The sequence below is a fragment of the Cynara cardunculus genome, assembly GCF_001531365.2.
Source record: "Cynara cardunculus var. scolymus isolate 2C chromosome LG 1, CcrdV1, whole genome shotgun sequence".
Lineage (NCBI taxonomy): Eukaryota > Viridiplantae > Streptophyta > Magnoliopsida > Asterales > Asteraceae > Cynara > Cynara cardunculus.
The window spans coordinates 39,525,461-39,549,197 of record NC_037528.1 but is presented as its reverse complement, the minus strand read 5'-3'; the positions used below and the strand labels follow the sequence as shown (position 1 = coordinate 39,549,197).

Below are 23,737 nucleotides of genomic sequence, written 5' to 3'. Positions count from 1 at the left end.
CTGCATTTGAAACAGCTGTATACCTCATCAATCGTCTCCCTTCTCATGTCTCCTCCAACAAATCTCCTTTTGAACAAGTCTTCAAACGCAAACCTGATTATTCCTTCTTACGAGTCTTTGGTTGTCAATGCTTCCCTTATCTTTATCCATACAATCATCACAAAATTGAATTCCGGTCCACTCCCTGCGTCTTTCTTGGTTACAGCACCGTTCACCACGGCTATCGCTGTTTTGACCCGTCTAATGACCGGATTTATATTGCCCGACAAGTTCGCTTCAACGAACATGTGTTTCCCTACCAGCCTTCACCAACCCCACCACCACCATCCACTCCTCCTTACATCTCTATATTTCCTAACCCAMCACCCGGTTTCCCACCCGAGCCTCCACAATCGCCTCCACCACCACCACCCCCTCCTCAATCTCCTCCCCAATCGTCTCCACAATCTTCACCATCACCACCTATTCCACCTCCTTCTGATGCCTCCCCGCCCGAACTTACCCATACTCTTCCAACCGTCTCTCGACCTCGGCCTTCCAACCTTCGCCCCAATCCCAAACAACCTGACCGATATAACCCAGTCGCTTACTCTGCCACCGCTTCCTCACCTCTACCTCTTGAACCCACCAGTTTTACCGTTGCTAACAAGTCTTTAGAATGGCGTCAAGCAATGGCTGATGAGTTGGCTGCGCTTCATAGGAATGGCACGTGGACACTTGTGCCCCCTGTTCCTAATGCTAATGTTGTTAATTGTAAATGGGTTTACCGATTAAAAACTGATGAAAATGGAAAGATTACCAGGTACAAAGCCTGCCTTGTGGCCAAAGGTTTTCACCAACAGCATGGCGTGGATTATCATGAGACTTCCAGCCCCGTTATCAAGCCTGTCACTATCCGCACTGTCCTGTCTCTTGCTGTCACCAACAAATGGCTTCTCAGACAGTTGGACATTCAGACCGCATTTCTGCATGGTGATCTCAAGGAAACTGTTTACATGCGTCAACCTCCTGGCTTCATTGATCAAACCAAACCTGATCATATCTGCTTGTTACACAAGTCGTTGTATGGGCTCAAACAAGCCCCTCGTGCCTGGTTCATAAAACTGTCTACTGCTCTTCAGCAGTTGAGTTTTTATGGGTCCAAAACCGACCCCTCACTTTTTATTCTCAAATCTCCRGGCTCTCTTATCTACCTTCTGGTATATGTTGATGACATCATCATCACCGGTAACAACTCCACTGCTATCGCCACCGTCGTTGACCAGCTCCATACTCTCTTTGCTCTTAAAGATATGGGGCAGCTACATTATTTTTTGGGGGTCGAAGTTGTTCACAAGGGGGCAGACTTAGTTCTCTCACAACGGAAATATGTTTGTGAGATCTTACACCGTGCTGGCTTTGCAGACTGCAAACCAATTGCTACTCCAATGAGCACCTCTCAAGTATTGTTACTAGATGATAGCCCATTACTCGATGATCCCTCTCGCTATAGACAGACCGTCGGGGCTCTTCAGTATGCTACCCTTTCTCGTCCTGATATCGCCTTTGCAGTCAATAAAGTTTGCCAGTTCATGCATGCTCCGACTGAAAATCATTGGGCCGGAGTAAAACGGATCTTACGTTACCTCAAGGGCACCATCAATTTGGGTTTGTGGATTCGTCACAACACGGGCTATCAGCTTCAAGCCTTTTTTGATTCTCATTGGAACCAAAATCTTCAAGCTTACTCAGACTCTGACTGGGCTGGTTGCCCAATCGATCGTCGATCCACGGGGGGATATGCTATCTACTTAGGCTTGAATCTTATTTCTTGGTCTGCTCGCAAGCAGAAAACTGTCTCTCGATCTTCAACAGAGTCCGAGTATAAGGCCATTGCAGATACTGTTGCTGAGTTGATTTGGCTGAAGTCTCTTCTTCAGGAACTTGGATTAAATAGCAAGGCTCTTATTCTTTGGTGTGATAATCTTGGCGCAACATATCTCACAGCTAATCATGTCTTTCATGCCCGTACCAAGCATGTTGAAGTAGACTATAACTTTGTTCGTGAACAAGTTACTCAAGGGAAACTAATTGTCAAGTTCATCTCTACAGACGACCAAATTGCTGATATTTTTACAAAGCCCTTGCCTTCTCAGAAGTTTGAGTTTCTACGGTCCAAGTTGCAGATTGCTAACCACGTTGAACTTGCGGAGGAATGTTAGACTAAGTCAACTAGTCTAGTTTATATTATTAATATTGTCTAGGGTCCAAAGTGTAATTAGTTTTACCTATATAAGGTGTATCAGATTATTATTATTTTTCAATCAATACAATCAATATCAAGTTTAATATAAACCCTAAAATTGAAGTTTTGAAAAATTAAAGTTTCTCTTTTGGGAAAGGTTGTTTTTTTAAAACTCAGAATGTTTGGAACTAAAAGATTTTGAATTCTAGGGTTTTGAGAAAAGAACTAGGTTTTCGAAATTTCTAGGAAAACCCGGGAAAATCGATTTCTTGTTTCAATTGTTGAAGTTTTGTTGATGTGTTTTCCCGAACCTTTGATTCACTTATATAGTTATGTTTGGATGGTTTTGGCATGAAACCATACTCACATAAATGTAAAGTGTTCTTGTTTTACATGAGCAAAGATTGATTTTAAAAAGTGCCAAATTGTTTGTTATAATCAATCTTTATTGAAGTATTGTCTTTTGCATGGATTTGGCACTCCGTTGCTTTTATTTACATACTTTGTGTTTAACAGTTTGCCTCTATAAGACCTATGTGATGCGTTGTTTGTTGTTTGGTTTGTTTTATTGGTTGTAATTTTTTGAGAGACCCATGAGTCGTTTCCTATATTTCTATGTATTTGTATAATAGTGTAGAAGAGAATAGGAAGTTTTTTTTATTACAAAATGTAAAAGAAGACTGAGTCAACAGAGAAGATTCATGAAGATTGAAGTCTTGGCGTGGACCCACTCGAGCATCAAAGAGATGGCGATTTTAGTGGGAGCCGGCACATCTTTTGGTTGATAGTCCCTTAGATTGACCATGTTTTTCTCGTGGTGGCTCACGGGAAAAACACATAGATTTGAGGCAAATGTCACTGTTACTTGCATGTGGTTGTGTTTATTTTTCTTATATATTATCTAGGTTTTGCATAAAACTTGCAAGTGCATTTTGGCAAATTAATAAAATTGGTTTTAGGATAAGGTTCTAAAATGGTTAAAACGGAATTTGCTAAATGAAATGGTTAAAAATGCTTTAACTATGAAAAATAAAAACCCGTTTTAAACGTAAATCGCACGCTGCCTATTTAAGGAATGCATTTGAACTTATGGTCTTTTGGCGTGGGGAAGGTCTAAAGCTCAAAAAAGCTCAAAGCTAATGAAGCGGGATCTTCAGGTATGTATATGATTGAACTCCATAGTACTTCTGCTTCTAATTCTTCGGTATTGCACACAGGATGTGGTACTCAAATATGTACTGATGTGCAGGGACTAAAAAGTAGGAAGCTGAGACATGGGAGTTGGATCCGATCATCGAAAACAAGCAAATTGCTGTTGTTGATACGATAGAAAATTACGAGCTTTGTTTTCCGTCTGGATTATCTATGGTTTTATTTGATTGTTGCTACTTGGCCGATATGGCTAGAAACATCAAAGATGGTTTTGATTTTGGGTTTGATCATGGATCTATCATTCTTTATAAAGATGGAATGCTTTATTTTAAGGCTAACACATGTCATCGTATTTATGAAACCAGTATAAGTGTAAAAGATAATAGAAGTTCATGCTATAATGTTGAATCGACTCAATCCAAAAATGGTTTGGGTAAGTCATATCTGTGGCACTGTCGTCTTGGTCATATTAGCAAGAAACGCATCACCAAACATCAATCGGATGGGATTATGGAATTGTTCGACCATACATCGAATGATGAATGTGAATCTTGTCTTCTGGGAAAGATGACGAAGACACCGTTTACAAAACCTGAGTGGGGCAAGCATCTGTTGGACATGGTACATACTGATGTATGTGGACAGTTCAGATCAGTCACTAAACACGGCGAGAGATATTTTGTTACCTCCACTAATGACTTCAGTAGGTATGGATATGTTTATTTGATTAAACATAAAGCTGAAACCTTCTAGGTGTTCAGAGCATTCCAAAACAAGGTAGAGAATCAACTGAATAGAAAGATTAAGATTCTCATATCCGATAGGGGTGGTGAGTATCTTAGTCAAGAGTTACAAGATCATCTAAGGGGTCTGGTATAATCGCACAACTTGCTCCACCCAGGACACCACAGCATAATGGTGTAGCTGAGAAGAGAAACTAAACATTGCCTGATATGGTTCGGTCCATGATGAGCCGAACAACACTTCCAATCAGTTTCTGGGGCTATACCTTAAAACTGCTGCAAGGGTCCTAAATCTTGTACCAACGAAGAAAGAGTTTCCAAAAGACCTTCTGAAATATGGAGTGGCAAAGTTCCTACGCTTGCACATTTAAAAATCAGGGGCTGTGAGGCTTACGTACGCCGTGAAGCTAAAGACAAACTAGAACCCAGGTGTTATTTTGTTGGATACCCAACTGATTCTTTTGGATATTTATTCTATAAACCTTTAGAGAACAAAGTGTTTGTTGCTCGAATGGGAGTCTTCCTTGAAAGGGAGCTGATGTCCAAAGAGGCCAGTCGGAGCCAAATTGATCTTGAAGAAATTCAAGTGTCAACAAACATGGAATCTGATGTTGACACTAGTGCTCAACAATATGTTGCAAAACCTGCAGTTGTTGAGCCTCAACAAAGAGTTATCGCGTTGTTGAGCCTCAACAAAGAGTTATCGCGGGTCTGATAGTGCGTCGTGCACCAGAAAGATATAATTTACTTATATCTGATTGATGGTGATGATACAGAGGTAGATCTTGATGAGCCTACCAGTTATCACGAAGCCATGGCGGGCCTGAGGCCGCTAAATGGAAGGAGGCTATGGAGAGTGAGGTGCAATCCATGTATGATAATCAAGTCTATGACTTGGTTGATCAGACACCTAGTCAAAAGTAGTGGAGTGTAAATGGATCTTTAAGAAGAAGACCAACATGGATGACAAAGTACACACGTACAAAGCCAGATGGCAAAGGGTTACATGCAAACTCATGGTATAGACTATGATGAAACCTTCTCGTCAGTGGCTATGTTGAAATCCATCAGGATATTCATTGCCATAGCAATGTTTCATGACTATGACATATGGCAGATGGATGTAAAAACCGCTTTCCTTAATGGTAAGCTATCGGAGGATGTGTTAATGACACAGCTTGAGGGTTTTGTACAGTCTGAACATCCTGATAGAGTGTGTAAGCTTCAGAAGTCCATTTATGGACTTAAGCAAGCTTCTCGCAGCTGGAACATCTGCTTTGATGAGAAAGTTAAAGAATTTGGATTCATAAGGAGAGAAGATGAACCATGTTTATATGTCAGAACTAGCATTAGTATTGTAGTCTTCCTTGTGCTGTATGTAGATGACATACTCCTCTGGGAAACGATATCCCTACTTTGCAAAGTGTGAAAACTTGGCTAGGGAAACATCTTTCTATGAACGGCATGGGAGATGCAACATACATACTGTGATACTGGACATCAAGATCTATAGAGATAGATCCAGACATCTTATTGGTCTAAGCCAAAGTACCTACATAGACAAAGTGTCGAAAAAATTCAACATGCAGGACTCCAAGAGGGGTTCATTTTTATGCAGCATGGTATGGCATTGAGCAAGGCTCAGTGTCCTAATTCTAGTTCAGAGCTAGAAAGGATGAGTCTGATTCCTTATGTCTCGGCTATAGGATCGATCATGTATGCCATGATATGTACTAGACGTGATGTGTCGTATGCTTTGAGCATGACGAGCCGATATCAGACCAATCCTAGCAATGACCATTAGACAGCAGTGAAAAACATCCTCAAGTATTTGAGACGAGCTAAAGAAATGTTCTTGGTTTACGAAGGTGTGGAGGAACTCAGTGTAAAGGGTTACACTGATGCTAGTTTCCAAACATATAGAGATGATTCTTGCTTGCAGTCGAGATTCGTTTTCTTGTTGAACGGTGGGCAGTCTAGGAGAAGCTCCATGCAGAGCACCATAGCAGATTCGACAATGGAAGCCGAGTTACACTCAACGAGGCTGCAACAGTGCTCTTGTGGATGAAGAAGTTCATCAGGGATCTTGGCGTAGTTCCTAGCATTCATGATCCTATAGATCTTCTGTGACAACGAGGGTGCAGTCATCCTGGCTAAAGAACCCAAGTCACATAAGCGCACACAACATATACTCAGGAAGTTCCATTACATTCGGAAGGTTGTCGAGGTTAGACACATCATCGTTATTAGAGTTAGCACGGATGGGAACTTCGTTGATCCATTCACCAAGCCCTTTATCACAGACCAAGGATGATGCTCATACTAGGTCTATAAGCATTAGATTTGCTAGCGATTTGGCTTGACTACATTCATTTTAGTTGATTTGAGATTGCGGAACTTATACACTTGTTTTATGATGTATTGATATTATGATTGAGATTTTAATATATGCTTGGCAAATGCTATCATTCGGTGCATTATTGATGTTCTAGTTTGCATGTTTGTTAACTTCCTTGAACAATTAGTTATAGCATAGAGATGCAACTATACACTCACATGTATTTGACAGAGATCAAGTATTGGAATAACTCGCACTTAGAGATTGCTTCATGGATCATGTCACAAGCAATTCTAAAATGGTAATATCTACTATCCCCAAGTAGAGATACATGTGATTCCTGACACGAAGTCTGTTATGCTTTGATGTTTCTCCAACGTTGTCCGTAACAGGCGGCTATAAAGAGAAACGTTGGGTGTAGCATGATTAGTGGGTAGGAGATCTATGTAGTCAATACTGTTTTGTTCCTTTTATCTTGTGATAAAAGCGATATCCATGGGTCCCTCGATGATTTGGTGCTGACGCTGAATGTATACATATTCAGATCAATCTTCGAGTCTATCTCTGGGTCACCACGAATCTTTATTGAGAAACATAATGGTGAACGATCTGCAGATTGACTATTTTCCATGTCTCACATTCACACGGATATCTGTAACAAAGAGATATCTGATCAATTGCCTATAGGACTGTTTAATGCAGAAATGGAGTCTTGGATGACGTACCTCATGCTGACGTAAGGGGCAATGTTATATTGCTAAATACTGACCGCTGTCAGTATTACTATGCAGTTATTGTGACATGTGCAAGTGGGAGTCTGTTGGAGATATGATCATAGACACAACAAAATAATGATACTATTAATTGCATGGGCCTATTAGGTAGCACATAAAGTTCAACCCAAAAGCAAGAAATAATATTAGAGGGTTTGAATAAGTAATTAAATAAAAGTATTAATTAACTAAAAGTATTAATTAATTACTAGAAGGACTGATTGGTACTTAGTCTAAACGTATTAGGGTTTAGATGAGATTGGGCCTTATTTAAAGGATGCTAATCCCTAAACCTAAACCTAACCCTAATCTTGTTTTAATCTCTTTTTCCTCCCTTCTTAAAAACAACGCCCAACCTCCCTTCCCCTAAGGTTTTTTGGCCTAAATCTCCATATCATACACATAATAGGATTAAAGTGTGGTGCTTTTGGTGATTACACAAGAAGAGTAGGCGATTTCTTGCTGCTTACAAGTGATTAGAGCTATGGGGTGTGCACGTGATAGAGAGACTCTTACTATTGGATTTTTCACCATCATCCACAGTTTTTTTCTTATCATTTTCTATGTTTGTTTTGGTTACTTGTATCTGATTATAACCAGATCTCTGGAAGATTGTGTGTTTCGGTTAATTTTGCTTCCGTTGTTTTGTTTAAAATATGGTTTTTTTGATAATCACACAATCTAACACAAAGAACATGTACTCAAGAGACTACAATGAGCTTAGGAGAAATGTGACGTCTAGGGTGGATGTGTGGTCATGCAGTGGCCAATAATACTAGAAATGATGATATGTGAAGCAAGGTTGGGGAAAACCAGTTGAGAAGCCAATGCAATACCTCTTGAGATAGCTTGGTCATAGGGACGTGCCTTTGTTTAGATGACATACCAAGAAGAGGTCATTAGTCGAGTTAGAGGTTGATTAATACTGACATAGGAAGTAGTATAAGAGATTTGAGTGAGGATTATATAATATATAGTTGGCCATAGATAGGAGTGCGTAAATTCAAGTCTTGTGACAGGGAAAGGCCTATCAGCCTAGTATTGGATGATCAGCCTAGGCCTTAAAAAACTTTCCAACGTAGAAGGAAGGATCACAAGACAGGTGTGGGTGGGGCTGATATGAGAAAGGTTGTTATGCATGCTCATGGGGGAGAGAGAATACTATATATAAGGGTATGTGTATATCTTTCTGTTGAGAGCATTCGGCTATTGTTAGCTTGGGCAGGAGGGTTGGCCTATTGCTGGTTCCCTTTTGATTTTGTTCATCTTTATCTTTTGAATTTCAATCAACCATTAGTTCAATTCCTCTCTTTTAGTTTCATAGATTGAATATTCTGTTCAAGGTTCTATTATCTTGTTACTTGTAGATTTAGGGGGTTCACTCTTTACAATTCTACTAGTTGTCTACCATGCGATGCAGCGGGATGTAAAACTTTATTGTAACCTAGAACTTAAAATTAATGCAATTCCTTGTAAATAAATAAAAAAATTGATCCAAAATTTATGTTTGAAATAAAATAGAAATTACAATAATCTGTGATATAAAGGGAACAAGTGATACGAAGTTTCCAAAACCCATGCACCTTATATTCGTAACTCTTAATGCATTACTGATTTATTCTTGATACTTTATAGATGAAGTACTCTCGAAATTTAAGATGTTTACCTAACTATAGTCTTTCGAAGTAGTTGTTACTATGATATTTAGTGCCATGGTAGAAATTGACGTCATGTGGTTTGACCTTACCCTAAAGATGAGTAAATCGTTATATATAAAATAAATATGTGACAGAGCATTAAGATAGAGTAAAGCACACAAGCAACTAAAGACAGAAAGAACTAGAACAGACACCTCTTGATTTCCAAACTTAATGACAGCAAGCACTTTCAGGCCTCTATGTAATTGTTCCCAGAAATCAATTAGAACCATGACCATGTGGATATCCAAAGAGATTGGCATATCTTTCCAGATCCTATAGGCTTTTGGGTTGCGTGTAATTAGGGGCCGTTAACACAAATGCATACACGGTAAGGTAGGTAAGATTCAGCACTATCACTTACCTTACCAGGTAAGATTCTAGCCCATCAAAACGGCACCATATGCAACAATTTACCCGGTAAGCACTAACCGATAAGAGTAGTCACTCTCACTTACCAAGTAAGATTCTCGGTCCTTGCCATGGTTCTGATCAGATAAGATTATTGGTCCTTGCCATGTTCATCCAGTAAGGTAAGTGACCCGGTAGGCGCTTACCAGGAAAGCGTTTGGTAAACAGCCCCTTACTTATGGTACTTCTAGCTTTTTTCTTGAATCCACTTCTTTTGTTACGAAATAAAATGGTAAAGAAAAGAAAAAAAGAACTAATTCTACTATGAACTCATAATCTAGTGCTTTCTATATTAAAGATTCAAGTAACAAACTCTTTCACTTACATTGCAGGTAGTCCAGTGCAATTTGAAGGGAGCAAAATTTTCAACAGGAAAGGTATTCCTTCAGTCTGTATGGCACCTGGTACGTAACAGATATCAGAATATATCACGATGGTACCGGGTACGGAAAAATGAGAAAGCCTAAGAGATAAAAGCTAACCAATTTGTGAGGCTGTTCCAAGATGCAATGGACGAGGCCTGTTTTCTGAAGCAACGGTGACATTCCTAAATGTGACCTTTTTATCAAGACCATAGAGCTCTTTTACCTGAGGTTACAACATAAATGGTAAACTATGTATGTAATTGTAGCATCGGTATCATTGAGAGATGCAAGCATAACAATACATAGAAAGTATATATATCAAACCCTGAATAAGATCTCGTTAACCATATCCCCTTCTAGCCATTCAAAGTTTCTGCCATTGCATTCTGCCCACAATAGCCCACCTTCACCAAACTCTCTCCAATTAGAAGTCCCTGTTAAAAAGATAGTGGCAATATAAATGATTAGTTGATGATTCTTAGGTTTTGTACAAATTTGACTGGGGGAAAACTTGAGATGAAATCAATCACACGGAGTGAGGAAGTTTTCATAATTCACTTGAAAACACCGTAGGTGTAAGACTATCTCCTCTATATATGGAACTAAAGACTTAAAAGAAACAAGGAAAAAGAGTTAGCATAAGAGCATCCAACCTGGGGCCAAGGCAATGGGAAAAAATAGATCTAAGTGCTTATACTGTGATATCTATTTCTAATTTCATTTAGACTTCACCATGTCCAACATGCAATATAGTATTGATTAGATTTATGTTATTGCCATAATTTGTAGCACTCACCTGAAATTACATCCAAGGGATTCCATATATACAATTTAAAGCACAAAGGGATATCTTTGGCTGCTAGAGAACTAAAAGAAAGCAGATGGTGATGACATGGCAACTCTTCTAAACATGTCCTCTACAACCAGGATGGAAAATACCTGAAGAATTGTTCTTCAATGATTTATGGAGAAACAAATGATGGTAATGACAAGTACGAAGCTTGGTAACTAATGCTTCTTCAGTTAAGCTGTCCTCTGAAGAGAATGTCTTCATAGTCTCCAACACTGAAACCATGCAGTACCCTTTTGCCGAACGTGACACACCTAGAAAGTACCAGACGAGCAAAAGAATGTAAGGTTCAACATTAAACAGTGTCGATATGTGAAAAGTCAAACAATCGAGTGACATAATTTTGGTAGCTACAAGTTTGGCATACCAACAACTGGCATTGGCTCTGGAAACTCAAGATCATGGTCGTCTTCAACAAGTCCAAAAACATAAGGACTTCCAGGATGTGCATGCCTGCATAAATTAACAAACCACAGTAACAAGTGGTTCTAACTGAAACAGGACAAGACCTGAGTTTTCAAATAGTTGTCACCAAGCACATACATTTGAATTTAGGCCTATATATTTGAAAATTAGGGAGAATTATAATTTCTTATATTAAAGATTTTTCCACTGGTACAAGACACATCCTGTTGAACTCTAAACATTTACGGCTTTGAGCAATGATTAAGGAAGGGATTTTCAATTATCCCATTAAATGTGCATTACGTTAAATTAGTAACTACTACATGATAATTAACAAATTTAATTAAGATCCAGGCATTACAGTTCAATTCCTTATTCATTGCTCCTTGCCAATCATTGTGATATATCCATACTATTCCCACAACCATAATTTGAACTTCTGCAGTTAATGCTCAGAATGAACTGTACACTACCCCTCAGTTCGATTCCATCCTATAACAAAGGGATCTGTTGGAATATTTGTAGAAAATCAAGCTAGAGATATCACATAATCTTTGTGCTGATTCTTAGGGATCAATTATATAATTATCGATTCTCTATTTATTAGACAGATTTGTATTATATTTTAGAGGCTGATTTATAGGAGCCGTTACAGTTTTGCTTGTGTATAAATATGTACATTGTATTCAAGTTGGAAATACATCTTTTCTCTAATTGAATTCTTATATGGTATCAGAGCCTGAGGATGCAGGCTGTGTTTCTGTACTCCAACTGGTCCTGTTCCAGTTTCTTTTCCATCCGACTATAGTTCAGATTCCTATTATCTCTTTAAATCGGTGCAAGACTGCACTGTTCTTCATTCTTTCCTGTTGAGAAATTCATCACAATCCACCATCCAGCATCATGACAAAAGAAACTGTGGTATCCGAATCTTCTACCAATTTAATGACCCAAATCTATAGTGATAACTCTCCCTTGATGGGAATAATTTTCTGCAGTGGTCCCAGTTAGTCCTAATGGTTATCCGAGTAAGAGGCAAACGGGGATACCTCAATGGTAGCATCACTCGCCCTAGTTCTGCTGATAAGCAATATGAGGCGTGGGAACTCAACAACTCAATTGTGATGGCATGGCTCATAAATTATATGGAAAGCAACATCAGCTGTACCTATCTATTGTTTAAAACTGCAAAAGAAATATGGGATGCAGCCAATGGAAACTACTCTGACCTGGAAAATGCCTCCCAAGTGTTCGAGATCAAGATGAAGTTGAAAGAGATTCATCAAGGTACTTCTGAAGTAACTAACTACTATAACTGTTTGAAAGTCTTATGGCAGGAACCGGATATGTGCTATGAAGCTGATTGAGGCGAAGTCGAACAACATGTAAAATTCAAGGCACATTTGGAGAAAGAAAGACTACAATTACCGAGCAGATTTAAATCGTGACTTAGATGAGGTACGTGGGAGAATTCTGGGCCGAACCCCAATCAATTGGTGAAGCATTTGCCTGAGGTTCGCCGTGAAGAAAACCATTGACGTGTAATGCTCCGCGATCAAAAGGAAGCTAAACCAGTCTCCAATAATGGGAATCGTCCTATAGAGACCTCTGCACTTGTCTCAAAAGGACCACCCATCTTTAAGCCTCGTGAAAGCAGAGACTCGGGGCAGAACAAGCAAGGAGATCATGTATGGTGTACTCACTGCAACAGAACAGGCCACACACGGGACAAGTGTTACAAGATTCATGGATATCCATTGGCAAACAAAAATCAAACCACATCGAAGGCGCACCATACATCATCCTTGCTTGTAGCAGAGGAACTACCTACCTCAGATGAGGTAATGAATGTCCAACTGAACAGAGCGCAGTTAGAGACTCTGCACCAACTCCTCAACAAACCTATGAAAGTACGATCTAAACCCAGATTCAGGTAATGAAACTAGCCAACTAGCATTAAGAACACCTTTCAAATAAGACCAAACCTGAGAGTTGCCATTTTCTTTGAGCCTTTGCCTCAATAGATCCAAAAGAAGGAGGTGGACGTGGAGCCAACGAGTTCAGTCAAACAGCGTAACAAGTCTAACTTTAATGTCGTTTCTAAATCAAAGGTAATAACCATTGATTTCAACTCAGGGGCCTCTGATAACGTGATCGGCAACTTCTCCCTATTTCACACTTAGGCCTTGTTTGTTTTTGTTTAAAAAAATCTTTTATCAACCTTTTATGTCTGATTCGTTAAGAGGTAGGGTCATTCAGACTATTTATTTTTTCCAATTTTTCAGAGGCACTTATGTCTTATTCTTCTCTTATTTGGTAAGAAGTAAACCAGCATCTTATTTGCCTCTTATTATTCTCCAGACCCTTAGCAACAACGTTCCTCAACTGATTAACCTTAATCGATCCTTACCAAATCGATCAATATCTCTCTCAATTGATGTAAGTTAATAGGATTTAAATGTGTTAAATACCGTCAATGGCATATTTTCATTTAAATGAATGCTAATTATATAATTTAGATATATATTTCTTAATGATGATGAATAAATATGTGAAATTATATAACTTTATCTATAAATTGAACACTATAATTTTCTAATGGGCAAAATAGACAATTTAAACAAAGACATTCATCAGTTTACAAAAACAAACAGTCTTAATGATTTAGATTTCAGACTTTAGCGACATCTCTTATCAATCAGAAGTGAAATAAGACTTTAGACTTCAACACCTTTTAAAAAGCAAACACCACCTTATAGTGCCTGCCACAACCAATCCAAGGCAAGGATAGTCGATGAATCCTTCTCTCCGGTTGCAGGCACGGGCTCGGTTTGCCTCAGATCAAATCACACTCACTAAAATTATTCATGTTCCAAAACAAATACCTGGCTCTATTCTCTTCTAATCAATTGTCGTGAGCAGAAACAAGGATCGAGGAGGATGATTGGCAATGCTAAAGTCGAAGATGGACTCTATATATGAGAAAGCAACGAATCCGAGAATAAACAAGCATATTCAAGCTCTGCAGTTTCACCTTCCAATAAAGACACCATCCATGATGTGGCATCATAGACTAGGACACCCAAACTTTCAGTACCTTAAACATTTGTTTCCACAACTATTTCCAAATCAAGATCTTGGTTCTTTTATGTGTGAAATTTGTCAGTTATCAAACCATACTCATGTTCCCAATTCTCTAAAACCTTATGCTACCTCTAGATCGTTTTCATTGATTCACAGCGATATTTGGGGACCCAACCATATAAAAAACATTTCTTGATCAAAATGGTTTATCACATTTGTCGATGACCATACATGCCTATGTTCGGTTTATCTCCTTAAAGACAAATCAGAATCCCCGAAAACCTTCCAAACCTTTCACACCATGATTCAAGATCAGTTCCAAACAACAATCCACACGCTTTGTACCAATAATGGTAGGGAATACTTTAACTCCACTCTAGGAACCTACCTCTCTGATCATGGCATTATTCACCAAAGCTCATGTCTGGACACACCCCAACAAAATGGTGTCTCCAAACAAAAGAACCGACACTTGCTAGCCACAGCACATGCCCTAACGTTCACCATGCATATTCGTTCTCAGTGCATGTTACCTTATAAACGGATTACCTTCAAAAGTTCTTAGTCTACAAACACTAATTGATGTCCTAAAGAAATAATTTCCACTACTTCAAGCCTCCTCTCTTTCACCAAAAATCTCTGGACGTACAGCCTTCGTCCATTCTCGTGACCTAAATCAGTCCAGACTTGATCCTCGTGCCCACAAATGTGCCTTTATTGGCTATTCATCGACACAGAAGGATACAAGTGTTTCTCACCAACCTTGCAACAAATCTTTGTCTATAAAGACGTCACCTTTTTCGAATCTGAGCCCTATTTTCCAAGGCCTCATCTTCAATGGGAGACTCTAAATGAAGAGGAGTCCATAAATGGTCTCCTCGACCTTGAAGGTGCTGAAAATTGAGAAATTTAACACAATACTCTAACAGTTCCCATCCTAGAAAATTCATTCCTAGAACCACCACCAAACACCACACCCATCCCCGAATCTGATGGACCTGATTTGCTTGTTTATTCGAGAAGACATCGCTCTACCTGAATGGATAAATCAACGACTTTGGCTTGGCAAGAATTTGTTCCCAAAAATTGTTTTGAAAATGAACAACCATCAGTTGCTGTCTCGGACACCACAGGTCATGAAAATCTCCCAATTGCCCTTCGAAAGGGAATCCGATCATGTACAAAGCACCCCATTTCCAACTTCTTTTGTCCTATAAGAAGTTGCCTATTATCACATAGAGCATTCATCACTCATTTGGATCAGGTTGAAACTCCAAAAAACATAAAACGACGCTCTTCAATCGTCAAAATGGAAGAGTGTCTTGGAAGAACTAACAGCCTTGAAGAAAAATGAAGCATGGGAACTAAGTGACCTCCCACCAGGAAGAAGACTACGAGATGCAAATGGTTGTTCACCACCAAATACAATAGTGATGGTAGCATAAATAGGTACAAGGCAAGACTTATAGCTAAGGGATACACTCAAACGTTTGGCATTGACTATTAAGAGGCTTTTGCCCCTGTTGCAAAAACTCAATACTGAGTTTTCCTCTCCTTAGCGGCTAACCTTGATTGGTCTCTAATGCAACTAGACGTTAAAAATGCGTTCCTAAATGGTGAAATCAATGAAGAAGTTTATATGGATTTCCCCCTGGCTTTGAAGACCCCGAAGGAAAGTGTGCAGACTAAAGAAATAATGTTACAGACTAAAACAATCACCGAGGGCATGGTTTAGCCGATTCACTCAAGCGGTAACAAGTAGAGGATACAGTCAAGGACAGGCTATTCACACTGTGTTCTTCAAGCACTCAGAAAATGGTAAGATCTCAATTCATATCGTATACATTGATGACATAATCATGACAGGAGATGACTCGGAAGAAATCAACCAACTAAAAACCTACCTTAGCTCGGAGTTCAAAATGGAAGACGTTGGACCACTCAAATACTTCCTAGGAATGGAAGTTGCAAGAAGCCAAGAAGGGATCTCCATTTCATAAAGGAAGTATGTTCCCGATTTCCTAGCAAAGATAAGAATGATGGGATGTAAACTTGCTAGCACCCCAATGGAACCCAAGAAACGGGAGCTGAGGAAGATAGCCCAGAGGTTGACAAAGAGAGATATCAAAGACTAGTAGGAAAACTCATCTATCTCTCACATAAGACCTGATATCACTTTTGTTGCGAGTGTTATCAGCGAATTTATGCACTCTCCAAAGGAGAGACACATGACAGCAGCCTATAGAGTACTGAGGTACTTAAAGGGGACCCCGGGAAAAGGACTGCACTTTAAGAAAGGAGAAAACAGGTTTATTGAAGTATTCACGGATGCTGACTGGGCAGGCGCTGCCACAGACGGACGCTCTACCAGCGGATATTGCAGTTACGTATGGGGGAATCTTGTAACTTGGAGAAGTAAAAAACAACCTGCTGTGTATCGAAGCACTGTTGAGTCAGAGTTCAGAGCAGTGGCGCATGGTATATGCGATGGAATATGGCTGCAACGACTAATGGAGGAGCAACATGTACCATTCAAATCCCCTATGAAGTTGTACTGCAAAAATAAAGCAGCAGTAAGCATAGCTCACAATCCTGTTCACCATGACCGAACTAAGCACATGGAAGTAGATCGGCATTTCCTCAAAGAAAAACTTTAAATCCGGAAGAGTGTGCATGATTTACTTACCCGGCAAGTGGCCGACATACTGATAGAAGGCCTTACAAGGAGATTATTCGAAGATCTACTTGCATGCTTGGCATGATTGATATATACATGCCAGCTTGAAGGGGATGTTGGAATATTTGTAGAAAATCAAGCTAGAGATATCACATAATCTTTGTGCTGATTCTTAGGAATCAATTACATAATGATTGATTCTCTATTTATTAGATAGATCTGCATTATATTTTAGAGGTTGATTTATAGGAGCCGTTACAGCTTTACTTGTGTATAAATATGTACATTGTATTCCAATTGGAAATACATCTTTTCTCATGGAATTCTTATATGATTGTTGTTAGAGTCTCGTATTGGCTAGAGAAATTCTCCTCTATATATGTTAGAACCTCCCTTCTCTCCTCAAGGGCTCTTTTGAAGAGTAATCTAAGGGTTCCACATATTCTCACATGGTATCAGAGCTAAGATTTACCACTCTAGGGACTCGACACTCAAGAACATTCTATACTCGTCTAGCCCCTCTAACACTCCCATCTAGCCTCCTGAGGGAGCTTGTTAGAGTCCCACATCGACTAGACTTGGACAAACTCTCCTCTATATCTGTTAGGAACCTCCCTTCTCTCCTCAAGGGCTCTTTTGAAGAGTAATATAAGAGTTCTACATATTCTCACAATTGTAAAGCACAAATGCCTAGCACAGATTATTTAAGAAGAAAACCTTTTGTTCTCTACCCTCAATGCCAACAAAGCCAACATTCTAATTTGACAAGGATACCTAATGTAAATATAACTTCTCACCTCAACCTTTATCCCAGTAGTAGCTCAGGTTCAGCATATTAACATTAAGATAGCATTATAAGAAGAAATGCAGGACTTTAGTTAATAGTCAACTTGTCACATCTTTATTTGGAAGTCCCGGTGGAGTCTGCTCTCTCCAAACAATGTGATTGAAGAACCCTTGTGCCCTAGTCTGCTTAAGTTTCATGCTCCTAGCTTGTAATTTCATATGTGGTGCATTACCAAAAACTGATACGCAATTGTCAGTTTAAATTTTTGGACACTAAATATCTGTAAAATAAACAACATCAACATATTGACCATACGCAACATAGTTTCTTGCAAAAGTAGGACGCTCTTCAGGTTGTAAAGATTCCTTCATATATAAAAAAATGTTTTGCATACGTTGCTAATTTATTTTGAGGATAGAGGTAAGAACACAAAGTGGAAACAATAATCTGCCATATTATTTGCTGTATTCAAAAAAATAATCAGTCGAATGCAAAGGGAAGTTAACAAAAGATTTCAGAGCAAGATGCAAGGCCGAGCTCCGATCATGCAATTACCCAGATATAAAACGGCTTTTGCGAGAACGGGCTTGAGCTGGACCCTGAACTTCCTCCACAATGCACTACAAACACAAACATAAAGACGCTCAGACTCAACATTCATCTTACTGAAAAGAAACTAGCAGAAAATTGTGTAGCCATTATGCTTTCCACAGAAAATAAAAACCAAATTTGGCAAATGAAAACTAGACAAAGAAGAACGTCTCCCATTACAACAAAGAGACAGAAAGTGAACCAGATAAAGGCCACTCTTATACATTCAAGTTGCAGTTGGGCTAGATCGATTTAATCCTGAAAGCACAAATCTATTATGATGAGAAAACTTGATGACAATCATTCAAGACTCGACGTCTCAACCGAACCATAACACACAGGACATGACATGGCAGGCCAGGGATATAACATGCATTCTTGACAGCATCAAATGATAGAACATATGCAGAACTGAATCAGAAACCTTAAGAATCATGACCCATTATTAAAAGTACTTATGTATTTTTTAAATCACTATCCTATGCAATTGATAACATAGCTTTAGTTAGGGTCAACTAGACCTATGATAGTAAGCACAATCACAATGTTAAGTTTCTTTTCTGTATCATGAACAGTGACATGTTTCCATATACTCTATCTCGACAGAAATAATAGGAAGTAATACAATTAAGCAACTAAAATGAGCAATATAGATACGACTGACAGACTATGCTGGCAGCATCAGAGATCAAAAGGACTTACTACTGAAAACCCATTACGTGTCAGATCATCCAGTGTTTGACGTAAATTCTGCAGAAGGAAAAATAAACAATACTGATGATTTAAAAGGAGGTCCCATAGAATTGCCTGTCACAGCAATTGTAGTTAATCATCCATTTCTTTGCATTGGCATATGTGCATAAACCAGGTTTAACAACTTGGGGGGGGGGGGGCAATTTAATTGAACTTGTCTTCAAGGTGATTTATATGCAATACCACGACAGGGCAGCCAGCTTTTGGAATGCTATCTGAGCGCAGCCCACCACAAGGGTTCAAACCAGCATATTCCACAAGAATACAGGCATCAAACCCAATGGCTTCATAAAAGTCCCCAACCTACAGACATAAAAACTTCGTGAAATTGCGTTTAACATTGGTCACTGTTAAGTAAACAATTATGGAAGATCCATGCTTTCATTGACACACACTGAAATAGGAGAGACAGGACTATCAACATACCCTACAAAGTAAAACTTCCCGTGGGAACCTTGACTTGAATTTCAGTATTTCCCAATTAAGCGTTCCTTCTTTTAGACTTCACAAAATAAAAAATAAAAAGGAAAGATCACTAACACGCCATTGTCTTAAACTGAAGGCAAGTACTTCACTGGACAAGTTGGATCAAGAAGGCTTCATGTAGAGGTCCCAAGTAAACGAGACAAAGACTGTTGAATAGAGTGTAAACACAACGAAAAAACACTTGCCTCCCATTCTTCAAGTTCTCATCCAAGCCAAGAAGATTAGAGTAAGCAAGTCTTTTTACCAATTGGGCAGAAGATGTCTTAACACATATCTGCATTGTCTGAAAGAACAATTAGGCTGCTATTAGTAAGTGTAGAAGAGATAAAAAACACACATACATGAAAATAAGTAACTTTCATATCACGCTGCTTTTACAGATAACTTAGCAGAATATCTAAAATACCTCCTTCCACCACATAATGTGAGGATAATCTTTCTCCTCAAGAACATCTTTTGGTTCCCTGAGCTTTTTTGCTGATTTAGTGCTTGTAGCTTTTCTCTCTTTGGAGAAGTAGACCTGCTTAGGCAGCCTGATACTTTGAAGAAAATAAAAAGGCCATATGTTAGGTGATATGGCTAATAAGCGAGTGGCGGTTGCAAATCAGCATTGAGTACTAAGTAACCAAACTCAACAAATTTTAAAATAAAAAGAATAAATGAATCAACTATATCCCTTCCCTATCACTTTGGAAGGTACTTGCTTGGATAAATGATTAAGAACAGGCAAATATGAGATTAAACATATAGCTATTTTTTAGTAGCTACAAGAATGGAGAAGATTGTCAATGATTGGTTTGAGGATCATAATAAGTCTGTATACCAAATTAAGCAATAATCTTCAGGTCTGATGTCATGTTTAACTGGTTATACAAACCCAGCAGAGGATAAGCAGTGATCAAATTAGGTCCTTATAGGCCCCCAAGATCATGGCTTGCTCAGAAGGTCATGACTGTCAAAGCATGGTCTATAGAGATAAGATTCTTCATAATGCTTACAGAAGTATCAATAACTAACACTAAATCAAACCATTTTATGCTTGGTATTCTTATGGATAACCATTTTTCGTTTCCCTATAGCTAGTGTTAGAGAGCATCAAACTGTTTTATTTCTTATTGCAGCTTGAGTTCATTTGATTCAGATATTGCTTCAATTTGTTCCAGATATTGCCCCAATTCCAGTTCAAGCAGAATCAGAGTTGCCAAGCATATCCATGTTGTCTTAAATTTAAGGTTAATGACATATTCTACAGTTGTGTAGAGCTTGGGGAATCTCTTTCAATGTTAATCATTACCTTCTATAACTAGTATAAAGAATAACCTTTTGAACCCATAAGCATAAAACGACAGATACACGAACCCATAGAATTCAGGAAAACTTTAAGGGGAAATTTCTAACTTCCTAACCATTGGTTATGTATGAGTTAAGATACTTTTTCCATATCCTTGAAGTTGAGAATCTAAATTCCAACACAAGCTAGACAAATGAAAAGGTGCAATTAATGACCATAACTACTATCTTATTTTCCCAAAAGAAAAAACAATTATATTTGTTTAACCACATCAAGTTTAATTGAAGCAACATATACAGTAACAAGAAAGAACTGTGCTCAATTGAGACACACAATTAAAGAGAAATCTCTCCTTCCAAAAGGGAGAAATCGTTTTAAATACCAGCCAGCATTTGCCTGAACATCAGAGTAACTAAGCAAGCTAAACCAAAGTTTCAACCATGGATATCATCATGTGCAAAAGAAACCATACTATACTGTATCCCTTGAATTTCCAATCTCTAGGATATCCATCCTACCGTAGACAACGTTTTCAACTAGTTAAGGCAACAGGGCAACATATCATATATGATGTTTAATGACTATAATTGAAGCACCCATTAATGATATTTGAAACCAACCAAAAATCATTAAAAGCAAAGAACATAACAAACCGTTTCAACTTCAATTTTCTTTCTTTTCTCTTCCATGGGATTGTCTATTTACAAATAAAAGAGCATACAGTTTCCTACTTACATGCAAAAATGTCGCATATGCAACTAAAAATTAAATAAAGAAACAGCTACAAGGGAAAAGAGAGTAACAACCATGGCGTATATGATGCAAAGTAACAACCACGAATAGGGGAAGGGATGTGAAGACTGACAGAGCGCCAGGAAGGAGCTGAGAAAGCAAAGGACTTCGCCATGATGTTTGTGAAATTGATATTTTAAAATTTAGGGATTTCGTGGGTTAGAGATGGTGGAGTTCTTCCCGCCATAAAAATAAGAGAGGGTGAAGGGCTTTCCTTCAGGAACAAACGACCAGCTGGTGTGGAAGTGGAACAAGCGGTGGTCTTTTTCGCTGCTGCTCCAATGCCATCATTTGTCTTTCTTGGTTTCCTACAAAAATAAATAACCCTTCAATATATTTGTTTAACATTAAATATTGTTTAATGTTTACTTAATACTTACATGGAGTATTATTTTGAAATTAATTTGATAAAAAACTAGAAGGATGTTTGCAAAATATAGTGAGATGTATCTTAATTTGATATTTTGTTTTATTATTTATCAATGTTAATATAATATGGTTTTGAAAAAACGATAATGTTTTTATTTTTGAATAAAATATAAATTTAGAAAACAAATATATTGATATTAGTATCAAATTTATTATTTAAGGTTCTGGTTTTTTTGTGTAATTCAATATTTTATTTATAATTTAAATTTAATAACGAAATAATTTATTTATTGTTTAATAATATAATKTTTATAAARATAATAATTAAGTATTTTGTTATAACTAATGATTATYCTAATTATATTTTAGATTTTTTATATTTAAAATGAGATATATATCCCCTATTTGATTATGTTTATCTATAGTTAGTTACACAAATTCAAAAATAAAGCTTCAATAAGTTGTACTTACGCACAATTTACTTTTGATCTTAAATTTTAAATAATATGCATAATTAAACAGTACTTTATGCTTAAGAAATGGTTTTTAAAAGTTTTTGTCAAATATTTTATAATATAATTGATAACTCTCATTTTGTGAGAGTTATTTGTTGTTCAATACCCCTATTTTATTGTATCTTTGGTACCCATTTTGCTCATATTCTATATTTTTTGTCCAAATTATGTTAAGAGGTGATGAAAGGTTAAGAATTTAATTATTTTCTAAAAAAACTCATTATTGTTGGTAAATTATGCATCTAGTTAGATTTGAACAAAATTATAATTGGGAGTTAATGCTAAGTTCAAATCTAAGTACTTAGTTGCATGAAAGATTGGTCCTAGTTATGGGATGATGAGACTTGGATGAGTTCTATTTGTACCATGATGAAATGGATTTTCCATCACATTTATTGGTTGTACCTTCACCTTTTGCAACCTATCAAGAGGAGGTGACTTGGTCAAAATTGAAGAAGACATGTGGTGATGGGTGGTCATTACCCATTGGACAAAGAGTATTTGGGTCCCACCTTTCCCCTATATATTTGAAGACTTCTCTCAAGCATTAAAAACCATCTCCAATCCAACTCAATCCAACTTTTCCACCAGCACCTTGGAGCATCCTCTTAAAGCTTTGTAGTATTAGAACTAGTTTATTTTCAGTTTGTAATTTAATTTTTGTAGTTTAGCTTTTATTCTCGCCACTGTATTGTGTGCCCTCTGTGGGCACCAGTAAGTATTTATTTTCAAGTTCAAGTATTTCTTATGCATTCTTTTTCTTCTATTTCTGTTATGTTTTCTAATTTCAATATGAGCTAAGCACCCCTTTGGGTGTGGGTGTGAGTCCAACTTAAGGATTTAAGGGCACACTTGGGTGTTGCCATTTTTATTGATTCTTAAGCTTGGTCATTTAAGTCGGGATGTAAACTCAATGCGGATAAGCTGATCACTTTAAAGTGTTAATATTAGATCTTTGATCCAGAGATGGGCGGATCTGAAATATGGCTTAGATGATGCACAAAGGTTCGAGAGAGTCTTTGATAATCACACAGAGATGCGGGTTTTGCATGTTTTTAGCTTTTGTTCAGATATTAGTCGAGTTTATGCTACAATACGTTGTGAGTATAAATCTTCAGACTAGTGGAGCCAGATATCTTTTTATCTAGTAGCTAAATCAGCAAGTTTAAGATTGATAAATTTGGACGCTTTGTGGGCACTCTGTGGACACAGTATATAAGAATTCACTTTCGAGAGAAATGAGTTCTTATAGAAATCCCATGGGTTTCTGACCAAGTTGTTCCTGTAATATTCTTAAGCAAAGTTTACACCCATACCCATCTTTTAATATTAAAGGTTTATTTCGTATTTTTACGCTTTGCACCAATCAAAACTCAAATATTTTCTCAACCCGAAACATTGTTCAAGAAGTTCATGAAAGTCTCTGATTCTCAG

General features: G+C 37.9%; 1 protein-coding gene across 5 annotated transcripts in view; it reads right to left on the bottom strand.

The window, feature by feature from the left end:
* Positions 1 to 21,636, bottom strand: part of LOC112502051 (DNA mismatch repair protein MSH1, mitochondrial-like) — a 40,964-nt gene extending 19,328 nt beyond the window's left edge. For 3 of the 5 annotated variants that reach the window (XM_025105873.1, XM_025105888.1, XM_025105896.1), the window contains exons 1-12: positions 21,434 to 21,636; positions 19,743 to 19,875; positions 19,522 to 19,619; positions 19,277 to 19,352; positions 19,034 to 19,153; positions 18,800 to 18,847; positions 18,062 to 18,126; positions 10,921 to 11,006; positions 10,643 to 10,807; positions 10,028 to 10,137; positions 9,821 to 9,926; positions 9,664 to 9,739 (exon numbers count right to left, since the gene is read on the bottom strand). In XM_025105873.1, coding sequence (XP_024961641.1) covers positions 9,664 to 9,739; positions 9,821 to 9,926; positions 10,028 to 10,137; positions 10,643 to 10,807; positions 10,921 to 11,006; positions 18,062 to 18,126; positions 18,800 to 18,847; positions 19,034 to 19,153; positions 19,277 to 19,352; positions 19,522 to 19,619; positions 19,743 to 19,875; positions 21,434 to 21,534 — 1,184 coding nt within the window. In that variant the 5' untranslated portion in view covers positions 21,535 to 21,636. Of the gene's footprint in view, positions 1 to 9,663; positions 9,740 to 9,820; positions 9,927 to 10,027; positions 10,138 to 10,642; positions 10,808 to 10,920; positions 11,007 to 16,469; positions 16,597 to 18,061; positions 18,127 to 18,799; positions 18,848 to 19,033; positions 19,154 to 19,276; positions 19,353 to 19,521; positions 19,620 to 19,742; positions 19,876 to 21,433 lie in introns of those variants that run through there. The other 2 variants (XM_025105878.1, XM_025105883.1) reach the window with 2 other exon arrangements.
* Positions 21,637 to 23,737: the final 2,101 nt, after the last annotated feature.